The sequence below is a fragment of the Cynoglossus semilaevis genome, chromosome 17, assembly GCF_000523025.1.
Source record: "Cynoglossus semilaevis isolate Cse_v1.0 chromosome 17, Cse_v1.0, whole genome shotgun sequence".
Lineage (NCBI taxonomy): Eukaryota > Metazoa > Chordata > Actinopteri > Pleuronectiformes > Cynoglossidae > Cynoglossus > Cynoglossus semilaevis.
Genome location: NC_024323.1, coordinates 6,101,552 through 6,115,999, shown reverse-complemented (window position 1 = coordinate 6,115,999; position 14,448 = coordinate 6,101,552). Strand labels below are relative to the sequence as shown.

Genomic DNA, 14,448 nt, shown 5'->3' with positions numbered 1-14,448 from the left:
AATTAAGGTACTATTTCTTTAATAACGTTGTCGTCATTATAAAGGCGCGGTCAGACTGTTAGATTGACACATTTTAGAACCAATTGTATAAAAGAGCCATATCACGTGATTTATCAAGTTTCTCCAATAGGATAACAAATAGTACTTGCCGTACGCATGGTAGGTTTACGAGGACAGACATGGCTGCACGTGCAGGACAGTGGCTTTGACCATCGAGTTGGATAACATTACAACCTTCATTCTTCAGCCTCCAGGTGTGGGACAACCTTACGAGAGCACGATGTAAGCTTTTTAATTTTGCCTATATCACGGCCCTTCAATAGTCTTAGTGGATTGTGTCAACTAAATTAAGACACCGCTCTTTAATATGACCCCACTATAGACCATATTTAATGTTTAAGTTTGACGAAGGTGTGTGCATCTGTGGGGTTGCTGACTTTTGTATGTATTTTCTATGTATTTCACATTCTCATTAGCTGAAGCTAGCTGAAGCTTTACAGGCACGTCTTGGTCGAGTTGCTTGTTGTGTAAAACAGAGCCAGCAGGTGGTGGTATTGCAACTCAAATGAGAAAGACGTGCCTTAAATACTACTCTAATGTCTACATTTATAATTTTTTATATTAAATGCATTTTTGAGAATATTTGCATCAGGAATATAGGGTATGTGTATCAAAAGTTTAGGGTATTTTTTCCCATCATTTTTACAACTATAAATGTTAGTAGGTGCTTAGTGGTTATAGTAGGAGCCAGCCATAACATCAACTTTATCCTTGAGTCTTAATGAACGTTTACTAGTAGGATATACTGCATAATGGGATTGTAATTTTAAAAAATGCATTAACAAATTTAATTGTTTAAAAACCCTATAACTTGCTGTGTAAATTCTATACTGGAAAGACAAATGTTGACGAGGAATAGGTCGATGTAATTATTCATAGTTATTTCTTCCCAACTCAAGCCGGGTCATTTAAGCCCCCCTTTTTTGCTTTACTTTGCCACTCAGGTTCAACAATCGTATGTTTTATCAATTTTGTAAACATACGACCTATAGGCTATATAAAATACTAACATAATATCGATTATACCTGCAATTGATGGCTCAATAGTCACTTACATTACACACGCTTATTTGTCATATTTTAGGCAGGCTGCATTGGATATTACGACAAAGTACTGTCGTAAGGAAATGGAGGAGTATGGGTCATGTGTGGCCTTCAACCCATCAACATGGCAGCAAACCTGTCATGAGCTAAAGATGAAGGTCGCACAGTGCACGTCTTCCCAGTAAGACAAAAACAGTCATGTCAGTTCATGTGGCCCTGTCTCCTTTTGTATTCCTGTTGACAAAGTTAGGTGACATCTAATCCTGTGCGTTTTGTTGTTAAAGCCCAGTGATTCAGAAGATCAGACAAGACTGCTCAAAGGAGTTTGTGGCGTTTGAGCGCTGCCTGAGAGATAACCAGGATAAGCCTGCCTCCTGCTCACCACATGTGGATCGCTTCCTTGGCTGTGCAGAGACAGTGGACCTCAGTAGCGTGGGTAAGCCCCTGCTGCAAATAATTTTGCACTACTCTATTATAAAGAGCTAAAAAATATATTGATTAAAAAAAAAACTGTTTTGTTTCTCATTCTTCTTACTGGCCTCAAAGTTCTTTTGGGTAGAATTGGCTATGTCCTACATTGATGTAATTTGTTGTATTTTACATCCTGTAGGAGAACGTTTTAAACCTTGAATTATCTATGGAACATTTAAATACTCAAGAGAGAACATCCACAACTGTTGTAAATATAACAACAAATAGTTAAATTTTGCTGGTAATAATTTGTACCATGAATACTATTAGGTACTTGTATGCTCCCTGACAGTAGAAATGATGTATTCAATGTTTTCATCCAAATTTTACATTGTACCTTCTATGTACAGTTGTTACATGGTTTTAGGAAACTTGAACATCTTGGGAACTTGGATGTGTCAAACATTTTGAGTTTTTTTAATTAAATGTCAGATAATGGCACTGAAACATGTTCTAATGTTATTACTTTTAAAACTAACAAAAAATAATTTTCTTTCCTGAAAACCTCCAGACCAATCGTCGTAGTATTAGGACGGCAGCATTCAATTTTTCAACACACAGCGACGACTGGACGACTAGATCTACGCTGCAGCAATGTTATTCTCAGCGACCCGACAGAATACATAATATATACCTTATCCTTTTACTTCTGCAAAAATGTATGATCAATGTGAAATCAACAGTTGACCCGTCTTAACGTGACATCACTTTCTTTCTTTCTTTTAAATTTTACCTTTTTTTTTTATCCAGTTGAATTAAAATGTACATCACACTTGACTCATATGGCATGGTCCTCTCTTGTTTTGAGGTTGCCTCTGTTCTCCGTTTCATGTTCTCCTGGGCTGAGTCAAAAATTAAGCTGGAATGTTGACACTCCTACACAAACGCTTCAGCCGATTCAATAACTGAAAAAAGGGAGTCTGGGTAAAATGGAAAAAGGAGGAGTAGACTGTCGACCTGTAATCAGCAGCTTCACTGCAAGAAACAGGGGGAGGATGTTGAGTCAAACGCTCTGTGACCACGAAGCAGAACAGGTTTTTTTCATCTGGGTAAATTATTAAAGCATGGAGATGGGAAACATTCATTTGTTTCACATGAATTGGGGATTCGTCATGTACCATAAAATAAACTCTCAAGTCAAGATGAAACTGCAGATTGTATTGAAGATACAGCAACATTACATTCAAAACACATCACCCGGCAGTCACTGAATGTTAAAATAAAACAGGAACTCGCCTAATACCACACAAATAAGTTACATTCACAGAAATATGACTATAAAAGCAGCATGAGTCTGTGGCCAGAGTCAAACAATGTCACTAAGTTATGCCAAAAGCTGTAGTCAATCAGAGGCATCGGAATGAAGTTAGTTTGACTCTCCTCTCCTTTACTGTATTGTGAGGTTTTTTGTGAGTCCCACTACTGCTTTCTTGGCCTCGAGTTTGACACTATTTCCTTACAACTATTTTCTGACATATGTATCATGCTACTGCTTAAATACTTGCTGCTTAGCACAGAAAAATGTACAAAATATCTAAATATACCTAACCACATCTAATTTGCAGTGTTTCGGGAAGGTAATTGTTACAGAAGTGACTACAACAATTAACTCTAATACCGTTAGACATTTACATTTGGAATACATCATGTTCCCGGTCTCCTTACATTAGGGAATCATACGATCTATTGGTTATTTGCTGCTCTGCGTCTTAGTGATTACACAATAAAAAAAAATGGGGCAAGTGAAATCAACAATAATAAATTATTCGACCCTGTTTCCACATTAAGCTCTCAAAATAATTTGTAGTTTTTACATCATGGTGTTTTTCCTCATTACAACCTAGCATTTTAAATAAAAGTTTGGTTTAAGTCCTATCCAGAATCCTGAATCTTCACTCAGGCTAAACAAACATGCACACTATCCTGTGAGCATATTTGTAAGCCACTAATTAATTATTAGTCACAAGCCTAGTTAAAATGAAATATTACAACATGCAAATCAAATGTATTACCTTAGCTGCTCTTTAGACCTGCAAAGACTCCTAAATAGTTTGAAGTTGCTGAAGTGAACATCAACAGCCCACGTTCATGGTGATTTATGTTTCGTTGGAGGTGCCGTGAAATGAGTTTCCTTAAACGTCACATAAATACCACAAGGGAAATCAAGATCCTAAACATATCTTGGACATGTGCAGTGTCTGTTATTCCAGCATGTGATTGTTGTCTAGAAACAACGGTAGGAGATGAGCTGAGCAACTAGTTTGTGTGAGAGCTGTTCCCTATAGAGTGGTCCCACAGGCATGTTGATGGACTGGCTCCATTAGCTGCATCTCTGAGGTGAAAGGTGGATCGGGTGGAATGGGTGAGAGTTTATAAGTGTCAGGAGGTGAAGTAGGAGTTCTGCATTGAGTAGAGACGGTCAATGGGGTTTCCCACTCGCCCTGCAAGTAGACCCCCATCTCCTGCCGCTAGGAGGCAGTCGCCAAGGTGACTGAGGCTACCGTCGCTGTCGAGGTCGTGGAAAACTGTCTCTGAGTCTGCAGTGAAAAGATTAACAGTGCACACAAATGAAGAGCTGTCTTTCTTAAGTACAAGGACAAACAAGTGTGTTTAATTTTTACCCACAACAGTACAGGAAGAAATGGCACCTTAAACTACTTGGCTGTTACCTTACGACTCGATTGTTATTGAGGAATAAGCCTTCTTACCACTGAGGACATCAGTGAAAAACAAATGTTTGATTGTAGCACAAAATAATTATTTAATTTGCTGAATAATATATTTATTCAACCTATTTGCTTGAATTTGGCCTGTGATCTTTTTTTATGTTAGATCCCTGCCTTTTAGTTACCCAGGTTCTGTCTCTTTCCTGTCCGTCTATGGACCTATCAAATAAATACATAGTATTGAGATAAGTATTCCAGGCGATGTCTTTGGCTTGTTTTTATTAAAAAGAAAATATTCCGTTTTTATTGCCAACATATCAGTTGGATGTCGGGGGACAAAAAAGGGGAAAAGGCCCTGGGGTGGCCAGTGGAATGGCCAGCATTTTTTTAAAGGATGTCTGCGGTTGCCCCTGGCTGCCTCATAGGGATACCATTGGGTCCAGCAACAGTTTTTCCTTTCAGATGTAGTCAGACCATATTTTAAGGCCTTTAAAATGCCTTAAGATTAAGTATGATGGTCATCTAGTTCAAATTAATTATTAACTATTAATTTCAAATTATACCAATGCCAAAGTTACCTGTCTCTGTAGCTGTATCTTACTGATGGCTTATTTGTTGTTGTGCATATTTCTCATATTTCAATTTTCCATCGTTGCAACATTTTTAAATCCTAGTTTAGATAATTTGGAGGGTTGCGTAGATGGCGAAATGTTAATGCCACATGTCCAGCTTATGTCTTACCATAGGAATGAATCTGTTCACTGCTTAGTTGAGGTGGTGTAAGTCCATGTCTAAATGGCTCTCCTCCATAGATATTAGGGTCCAGGGCCAGCAGTTGTTGACGTGGCAGAGTGGGATATCCCAGTATTCCATCCATGGCATGAGTACTGGATCCATCTGTGAGAAAATACCGTGCTATTTTTTTTTACTTGTTTTACCCATTTTGATAATTACATATAGTGTATTAGACATGTACCCTCACTGTCGTCATTGCTCTGACGACCCCCTCTACTCTGTCCTCTCCTGGCTCCTCCCAGCTGCTCTTGCTCCTGCTGTTGTTGCTGCTGCTGTTGCTGCTGTCGGCGAGCAATCTTCTTCATCTTGAGTTCAAAAACCACATGAATTATCTCTTTGCCGATATGTGACATAAAGAAAATGTCTACAAATTATAGAAAGAAAGCACAGTCTCACTTTTGCTCTTTGGTTTTGAAACCACACTTGTACAACACGTACGGTCAGTCCAGTTTCAGCAGCCAGTGTCTCTCTTACCTACAAGAGACATTTTGTTTTTCATTCAACAATATTAGAATGCAACATATGTTGATCCCCAACTTGATGACGATTTTTTTTACTGCACATTGTGCATTTGCGTGACAGAATTTGCTCCTCTCACCTTGCGGCAAGGTTTAGCAGAAACTTCAAAGGAGGCCTTGAAAGCTCGACGCTGCTGCGTGGTCAAGATGGTGCGTGGTCGCTTGGAACGCTTATGTTCTTTGCCTTCATCGCACCCTTTTCCTCCACCAGAGCCACCTCCGCCATCCTCGTCCTCACTTTTCACTGACAGAAGTTGACAGACAACATACATTTGGACCAGGACATGTGACAATATACTTCGTATACAGTCCAGGTCTCTTCCTCTAAAAAGAAATATACTGTAATGTACTCAGAGATGTAATATAGAAATATACCTATATAATTTGAAAACAAAGTTGACAAAAACAAAGTTTATGTGTTGATTGTTGTGTCGTGTCAAATAGCCTAACCATGGTTCATACCTGACTCTGTCGGTGTAGGGCTGATCGCAGCCAACATTTCTCTCTCCTTCTCATAGTCCATGCGACAGAGCAGCTGGCCCTCTTTCAGCACAAACTCATCACCTCTCTGCAGCCGGCGTTCACACTCACAGCAGCTAAAGCAGCCCAGGTGGTACACCTGGCCCAACACGCGCATGATCAACTCCGAACGTCCGATCCCCTGCAGACAGGCACTGCACTTCCGCACAAAGAGCCTTAAGAACACACAGAAGGGAGTCAGATGTGAAGGACCTTTGTATAAACAGTAAAACACGGCACTAAAAATGTTAAGGAGAGCAGAAATAAAAAAAAGAGTAATTAAAGATGGAGGCAGTGACAAGGGGCTGTAACACATTCATAATTAGCTCTAATGGTGCTAGTGATTAGCACAGTCTTTTAATTAAAGGTCGTATAAACAATACCCAATTCACAGAGCAACAAGGTAAACATCTGTTGGAAGAAATTACAGTAGACTGCATTTTATATTGTGTTATACTGCATCCCTTGTGGCAGTAGGTGGCAGTAGTTAGCCTGTGATCAGGTAGCTAACCAGACAGAGGTTTTCCCTGGTTTTGTCTCCTTGGATGTTGGGTGCAAATGATAGGGTCAACTTCTGTCTTTTGACCTCCCACCTACAATCTAAAAGACTAATTTAACAATATGAATAAAGCTTAATGTGGATTATTTCACTGGTCCAATTCTACCATTTTCCTGCTTTTGTTCCTGCGTCTCTCCTCCTGCGAGATGGTATAAGCCCTGGGTTTGTCTCCTACGTCTCCTCGTCACATCCCTTTTCCCTTCACAAGACCTAAGCTCCTGCCATTAAATTCCTCTCAAATCCCCACTCTTGCTTTTGCCCCCTCCCAGTATGTTCTGCCAGCATTCCCAATTCTCCCTCATGCCCTCCCAGCCTGCCTCCCCAGTTCACTGAAACTAATAAAGACAGGATTAATTAGATTGTTGTTTAAACAGTGCGATGGCCAGACAGACGCTGTAAACTCATAACCAGGGATTGGGGATAGCATGGGGTTAATCTCTCTCCTCCTATGCACACTAAAACACATAAATACACACAACTATAGACACATGCACACCCAGGCGTGCACACAGACACTTGCAACCATCTTCTCACAGCTTATGTAGAGCTAGTTGGATATTTATTATTGAACTTTATTTAAACATCTATTTTTTTCGTCATTTTTTTTTACGTTACATCGCAATCTAAAAGCAAAGAGGTGCAAAAGAAAAAAAACATGCAACAGTGGGAGGTTTAACCAGGTAGTCATGTCATGGATGTATAAAAGAGAACATAAAAAACACACCTGATAAAAAGGGAAAAGTGGGGGACGTTGGGGGTTAAGGAGCGGAGAGGGATGAGGACGGGCAGGTGGAGGAAGGGACGGACACAGAAGTGTTGAAGCTCCCTGACTGAGTGATAGGAAGGTGTTGCTGCCTAAATCTGGGGTGTAAAGAAGGAGCCAGGTCTGCACATTAGTGCTCCTAATCTGTGATTCTGTCCCAAACACAGCTGCTATGGCTAATCTTTCTCAATCCATCTGCCAAACGCTCCCGAAATTCCCCAAATGACAGTGTCGCTAACATAACATATAACACAAACACAAAAGTGTGCCCATTAGCATCTTTACACAGATGCATTCTGACAGGAACCTCTTGGGACCAGATTATACCCAACTATTCGTCCAACAGAAACTTTGTCTTACAAAGACAGTCCTCCAAAATGTCTCCAGACAAACTAGGTGATAATATTATTTAAAAGGTTACACAAATTCAACAAATGAAAATGATTATCCACCTGCTGTGTGCAGCCTCCAAACATAGGCCTCAACATCTTAAATGCCTGTGAACAAAATGCTTGTGTATTTTGTTCCTGAGCACTACAGAATTGTCACAGGACTGCTTGCATAAGACCGATGATATTGGTGGTTAAGTCCCACACTCCCTAATCAGGGTGTACACAGCACGGTAGGAATTTACTCAACATGGCAATTGAAGGCAACTTGGGGTAACTGCCTCAGAGGGGGGTCTGTAAGTAGATCAGTCTAATCCCTCTAATAGAAGTATCATTCACACTGGCCCTGACCAGAGTGTAGCTTCCAATAAATCAGTGCGGGCATGGAAGTTTAACAGAAGCAGCAGAAAAACTAGTCAATTTTGCAACTTCTTTTAAGGAAAACAGAGTAACTTCATGTGTGGCTAAGGGACAGCTGTTAAAGACAAAAAATATGTATACATGTGTGCAAAAATACACAAAGCTGCAGAGAATAATGCAGGGACCACAGCAGTGATTCTTGAAATAGGGGGCCCAACTCCGAGCTATTGAGGGGGAGGGGGATACAGCAAGGTAAATTCATTTTAATGTCAATATATTCTTCTTTGTACCACAGCGGAGAAATTGCACTGATGTAAGACTGGAGTCCTATCTGCAACAGGGAGGCATTAAACTCAAGTTTAGGAACCACTGACCTAAACCAGGGCCTCCCAAATTTTCCCATGTCAAGCCCCCCCACCCTCAAAAGTGCATTCGCAAACCTTCAGACATCGCTCCAAAATATGTAAATTGAATTAAATATGTAGAATATATTTTCTGGCTATTATTCTGCTGCTTCGGTCTATTATAACCTATAGTGATACTGTATATAGTAGATGTTTGTGACATACGTTGATATGTGGTGGCTAAATTAGGCTTTTACATCGTCTCACCACATGGTTTCCCCTCTGGATTTGTTTTCATGACATTAAGCTAAAGATCAATGTCGTGCTGAAAGAAGAAGTCATCTTTTACGAAGATCACACTGCATTACATGCATTACTGATCAGTTATGGTCATGTCCCCAACATCATGGCCAAAATTCTCCTGTGCTTTGTTTTTTTTGTTGGGACAGAGTATCTAATGACACATTCAGTGATTATAAGATCTAATGCATAGGAGCAGAGAAAGGTACGAACATTGTGATTTCATAATTAGCTTTTGCCTGCTTGTTTTTTTTTTTTTTGCAGATCCTGTTTGTACAAACAGAATGACAGAACCTCACTCAACTTCCTAAGCTGTGTCATGTGGCATTGTTTTGCCTGTGAGCTTTGACAAGCACAACACTGTCTGGGCCGTAACACAATCATTCTATAAATATGGATGTCTCAGAATGACAACAGTTGCCTGCCACCTTACAGCTTTACTGTCTGGGGCCCAAACGACCCAATTTGGACAGATTTAGACCTCCTCCTCCTCCTCCTCCTCCTCCTCCTTCTCCTCCTCCTCCTCCTCCTCCTAGAACCACGGTTCATCAGAGATCACACAGTTTATCCCTTTCTTCCAGCATGTAGTACAATATAGTATCCATGATTGTCAACCCCCAAAGACCTAATGTTTTTAAAATGACCGAGGTGTGTTACAAAAATGGGTGTTTAGACATTCTGTGATAATAAAGGTAAAAAAAAAAATAATCACGCAAATAGTAATGTGATAATAGATAGAAGAATGATATTCTACAACCTTACTTTAAAGTTTCATTCTCTACTTCTCTGATATGAGGTGTGTGTATGTGTGTGTGCGTGCGTGCGCGTGTGTGCGCACACGCTTTGGCGGATATTGCTCTGTGAAGCAAAATGGCTCAGAGCCAGGGTTCAGTAATCACATCATCTCCTTTTATTAAATCTCCCTGCACTGCTTCTGTGTTATTAAAATCTCCCAGCATTCCCTACAATACTTGCTACCCCTCCTGCCACAATTCACTCACTCACACACTCACTCCCTCACTCACTCACTCACTCACTCCCTCACTCACACAGGCACACACACATGCGCACCCACACACACACACAAATAAATATGCACAGTTTGTGTAAACAGTGATAAGGTGCCCGACTACAAACATCAATAAAACACTGACAGATGCTGTCATGTGTGTCCCGTGTCCATCCATGCATCAATAGTTTAACATCATAAACACAAATAGTCTGTCACTCAAAGGATGGCCTTTTGAATTTGAAATCATCAAAACCGTGGTAATGTTTGTGAGCCTGTGGGACACACACACATCCGCTGAGGCCCTCTCCGCACAAACACCGCGCCGCTCTCACAGTTATACAGTTTCATGTTGTGACTCTCGCCGTAAATCGCTCACAACTTGTAATAACAGCAACTCTACATGAGTGCAGCTCCGAAGACGGTAATATTGAAGACTCAGTGTAATGTGCTGTGGAAAGTAGCAGCTAAAAACCTGCGTGATCTTCACGGTCCGTGTGGCGTGAGACTGTGAGTGTGTGCGTGTGTCTACACCTGATGCTGCTGAGAATGAATGTTATGTGTTGGGGCCGTGGATGTGTGTTTGTGCTTGTGAGTGCGTGAGTGGGCATGTGTGCGTGTGTGTGTGTGTGTGTTGGTCGGTGTGTGTGTTAGTTTAGATAACACAGTTAATCCCCAGGCCACCAGAACGCAATATCCTGTCTGCCCGTTTCTCATTTCCTGTCTGTCTCTGGTGGAGCGGGAAGCAGTGGGGAGAGGGGGGGCGACGGGGGACAGCGGGACCCGTTGCCCCAGAAACAGGAGATACAGCCGGTCGATTTGAGAAAAGTCTATGCCGATCTCCCTATCTCTACCTCTCTCTCTGGTGCGACCCCCTATTCTCTCTCTTTTTCCCTCTCACTCTCTGCTTTTATTATCTCAGATTTAATAAAGCCGAGGCGAGCAGCTTGTTCTGCCATGAAACATTTATTAGCTGTCTGTTATAAAATTGTTGTGGGGGAGGAAAGATGATGGGGTCTCATCTCACATTATGCAAAAACAGTGGCAATATTACCCCAATACCCTAATGGAAGATTTTGGGGTACACTCATTCTACCCTTACACCACATTCTTGTCGAGTGTCGGATCAAAATACACATACACACACATACAGGTGGACACATTACTGCTGCTTCACCCTTTCACGTCACTTCAAATCCACCGTATCTGTCCAGCCCTTGGACTTCCACAGAACTTCCACATCCGTCTCTCTCTCTCTCTCTCTCTCTCTCTCTCCAACCATCATCTACTGAGCGGCAGGTTTGGCTAAATCCAAGGTGAAGCCGGAGTGTGTTAAGTTGCAGGGCATGTGTATTGACTGCATTGACTTCATACACAGTATGTACCATAGGACGAGTGTTGGTGATGTTGGAAAAGAAATAAGAGAACAGTTGTCTGATGAATGTGATTATTTATAATGTTGGAGTTAAAGCTTTTACGGCCAAAAAAGTTCCATGTTAGAAGATAGTGTAACCACTGCTGTAATTCATTCATTGATTGTACAACACCTGACCCCTATGAAAATGAAGCAGAAAAGAACAGGATTAATGTTTTCTAGCATTTCGGCTAAAAACCACTGCAGATTGTGATATTTTTATTTTATTTTAAATGCATCTACCAGATGTAATTGTTTAATATAGCAGAGATTTATGACTTAGAGTTCAAGTGCTAGTTAATAGGATTAGGGCTTCATTGTCTTACTGACATGTCATTGCATAATTCTCTCTAATAGCATTTCCCTGCAGCCCAGCGTCAGACCTGTCATCACAGGACAGCCCCAGAATGGTGGGTAATTAGCACGATACCCAATTAGCCTCCCCACCATGTCCTCCTCCCACTAACATCTAGAGACACAAAGAGGTGCCAAGAAATGGGGTGGGGGGGTGATTAAGAGAAAACAAGGGGTAGAAGGGGGGAGATAAACAGTTTGGTGTCATCGCTGCTATCAATCTCAATGAGACGGAAATTAGGTTTAGAATAGAGAAATATTATTACAAAGCAGACAGTGATGAACGAGGCAGCTGATGGAGAGGCGGTAGCTGGGTGGAGGTATAAAAGGCAGAGCAGGGTTGAAAATTGGAGTTTCTGTGAGATGTCTGACATAACAAGACTCAAAGTTCACCTCTGTGAATGCACCGTGACCTGTAAGAGAGATCTGTCAGGCCGCAGCCTCACACCAGTTACCCAGTTAGCAGAAAGGGAATTGCATAACCGCGATGGTGGAGTCCTCCTCCGTCAGACTGCAACGTGAGCGTCTGCAAACCTAAAGATGTTGTCTCAGTAACCTCCACCCCACGGAGTGAGGTAATAAACCCAGGGTTTAGTGAAAATCCACCCTGGTGACCTGCCTTTCACAGAGCTGAAGCCGACTTTAGAAGGTATACAAGAGAGTTCACAGGCTCCACACAGGCTGACTACCCTCCAACCTGTGTCGGCTCAACACTGTTCTCCAGGAGCACTGGCCTTCTCACCAAAACGCAGAAGTGCTGGTTAAGGCTGGTGTACGACACAGTTCCCATGTAAAGTGTAGGCTGTTTCTAATTAACAAATGCTTTTTTTACAAACACCATTTCCACAAACGTTGCTTCACGTATAAAAATGTCATTAATCACGTTGCCGTAGTAGTCAACCAGTGATTTGGTTCCGTTTTTTTTTTTACATCAGATTTCTTTCCTGACACATTCCAACTTAACAATGAGGTCGAGAGGGAATGGAACACAAAAGGTAAAAATTACAATAAATATTAAAACTGTGTGGTCATTTAAATGAACTTGTATATAAAAAGCAAATTACCTAAAAAAAAACTTAATTAAATTTAATATTAATAATAATTAAATCCCTTATTCATCCCACAATGGGGAATTTTAATCCCAGGACTTTCTGCTCTCTGCTTTTAAGACAGGTGTGGTAACCACTGCACTATGGGGCCACCAATTTAAAAAACAAATAACCCCCTCTCCCCACAATGTTATTACATTTAAAAACCAGCCTGCTATTTCCAAAAAATGGTAGAACAGAGGTGAAGAGTGACGTAACAAGATCCAGGCGACCAGGAGAATGTTTTTGGCGTAGAGGCCAAGGGCGGGAAACAGGGATTTAGAAAATGAAAGCAGTTACAGGAAGGAGGGACTATTCTGTCATCTGTTCTCTTCTGTTATGGTCTGCTGGACCACTGATCGTGTTCTGAGGTCAGTTACATCCATATTTCTGACCGTTTGGGGGAATAAAAGGTCAGTTTATTGTTATCAGCTAAAAGTAAAAAGCAACATCTGCAGCCACGGTTTTGTGGACATTATGGACATATGTTCAACCGGCCTATCAGCAGTCTGGATAGTCTACTATTGACAAAGTCTAGTCAACCATGAAATGAATCATCAAAATAAAAAAAAGGGAAATTTAATTAAATCATTTATATATAATATGAATTGCCAGTGAAGAAAGTCTTTTCTTTTTTCATCCGATGAAGAAAGATTTATGGAAGTTTTTGATTTTAATTGCTATTGTATATTTATTTTTTAAAGGTATACCATTATTTTTCAAAAACACACTGTATTTATACACAGCTAGAGACTCAGCATTACTTTTCCTACTGTGGAGGATATCATCATTCTGCTGACGATATGAGTGAATTTCGAAAAGTGGCTGAAAGTCGAGGGGCCTTATTCCAAACATCTGTTTAATAACTGGATGGAATTCCACAGAATTTCTCGAGGTTTTAGGAGAGAAAGAAGAAATCCACGAGACGCACTTGAGTTTATTGTGTCTAAATCCCCTCATTTCCATAACAGATTGAGACCAGGGAAACAGAAAAACCCAAGGTATACCTCATCTTTTATATGAAGATAAAAAAAGAAATAACCGTGTGTTAATTTATTTCTCAAACATATGGGGAACAAACAGGAATGTAAATCAGATCTGAGCCTTTTTCGGTCTGAAGGTTTGAAGTGAACTATTGTTTTTCTTTAACCTTAAAGAAGCCACTTTTGAATCGTTTTGCAGCAAAATGTCATTAAAAAACATTTCTTATGCAAATGATGGCCTGAAAAACTTTTGCCTGGAAGGCAGTTGACTGTGTAAATGAATCAGGCTGGGGGATGGGTCGCCGAGGTAATTTGATTTGTTTTCTCATTTGAATTTAAGAATATATACATACATTTATTTAATTTTTTTACACCCTATAAAATAAAATAATTTAACCAATACAGACGCACCACTGCACAGTGTGACTGCTTATATTCATGAAAAAAAAAAGGTCTGTTTTCCCCATGAGCACGGTGATGGAACTTAAAACAAATGATGGACTGAAAATATGATCTGAACGCCAGCGAGATCATTTCCCACCACCGAACTATTTCGTCAAAACAATCAATAATTAATGTCTAATATTTCCTGTGGCCTAATATGTAAAAAACACTCCACCATAGAACTACAACTCCACCAAGTCAGGAGAAGGGGCTTATGGGGAAAAAGATTGCGTAAATTCCCCTAAAATTCTTATGCACATTCCTAAATTCTTAAAAATGTTAATGTGTCACAAAGCACACACCTGCTGTGGTGGGGAGGGGGGGGGGGGGGGAAGGGACTGGTGGGAAGGATGCAGGGGAAAAAAAGA

General features: G+C 40.6%; 2 protein-coding genes across 3 annotated transcripts in view; one reads left to right on the top strand and one right to left on the bottom strand.

Annotated features, from left to right (window-relative positions):
* Window positions 1–169: 169 nt before the first annotated feature.
* On the top strand, window positions 170–2,352 carry chchd5 (coiled-coil-helix-coiled-coil-helix domain containing 5). The gene is made up of 4 exons (XM_008329603.3): window positions 170–282; window positions 1,145–1,285; window positions 1,389–1,540; window positions 2,087–2,352. Coding segments are annotated over exons 1-4 (309 nt in total). The 5' UTR covers window positions 170–280; the 3' UTR covers window positions 2,101–2,352.
* lmx1al (LIM homeobox transcription factor 1, alpha-like) overlaps window positions 2,128–14,448 on the bottom strand; it is a 17,250-nt gene continuing 4,929 nt past the window's right edge. For both annotated transcript variants that reach the window (XM_008329604.3, XM_008329606.3), the window contains exons 4-9: window positions 6,017–6,249; window positions 5,635–5,798; window positions 5,433–5,510; window positions 5,218–5,341; window positions 4,983–5,138; window positions 2,128–4,112 (exon numbers count right to left, since the gene is read on the bottom strand). In XM_008329604.3, the coding sequence (XP_008327826.1) occupies window positions 3,955–4,112; window positions 4,983–5,138; window positions 5,218–5,341; window positions 5,433–5,510; window positions 5,635–5,798; window positions 6,017–6,249 (913 nt within the window). In that variant the 3' untranslated portion in view covers window positions 2,128–3,954. The remainder of the gene's footprint in view (window positions 4,113–4,982; window positions 5,139–5,217; window positions 5,342–5,432; window positions 5,511–5,634; window positions 5,799–6,016; window positions 6,250–14,448) is intronic.

Bases quoted from the DNA above. Each gene is read 5' to 3' on its own strand.
- chchd5 (XM_008329603.3), top strand. The intron at 1,286-1,388 runs GTAAGACAAAAA...TTGTTGTTAAAG, and splicing joins GCACAGTGCACGTCTTCCCA to CCCAGTGATTCAGAAGATCA.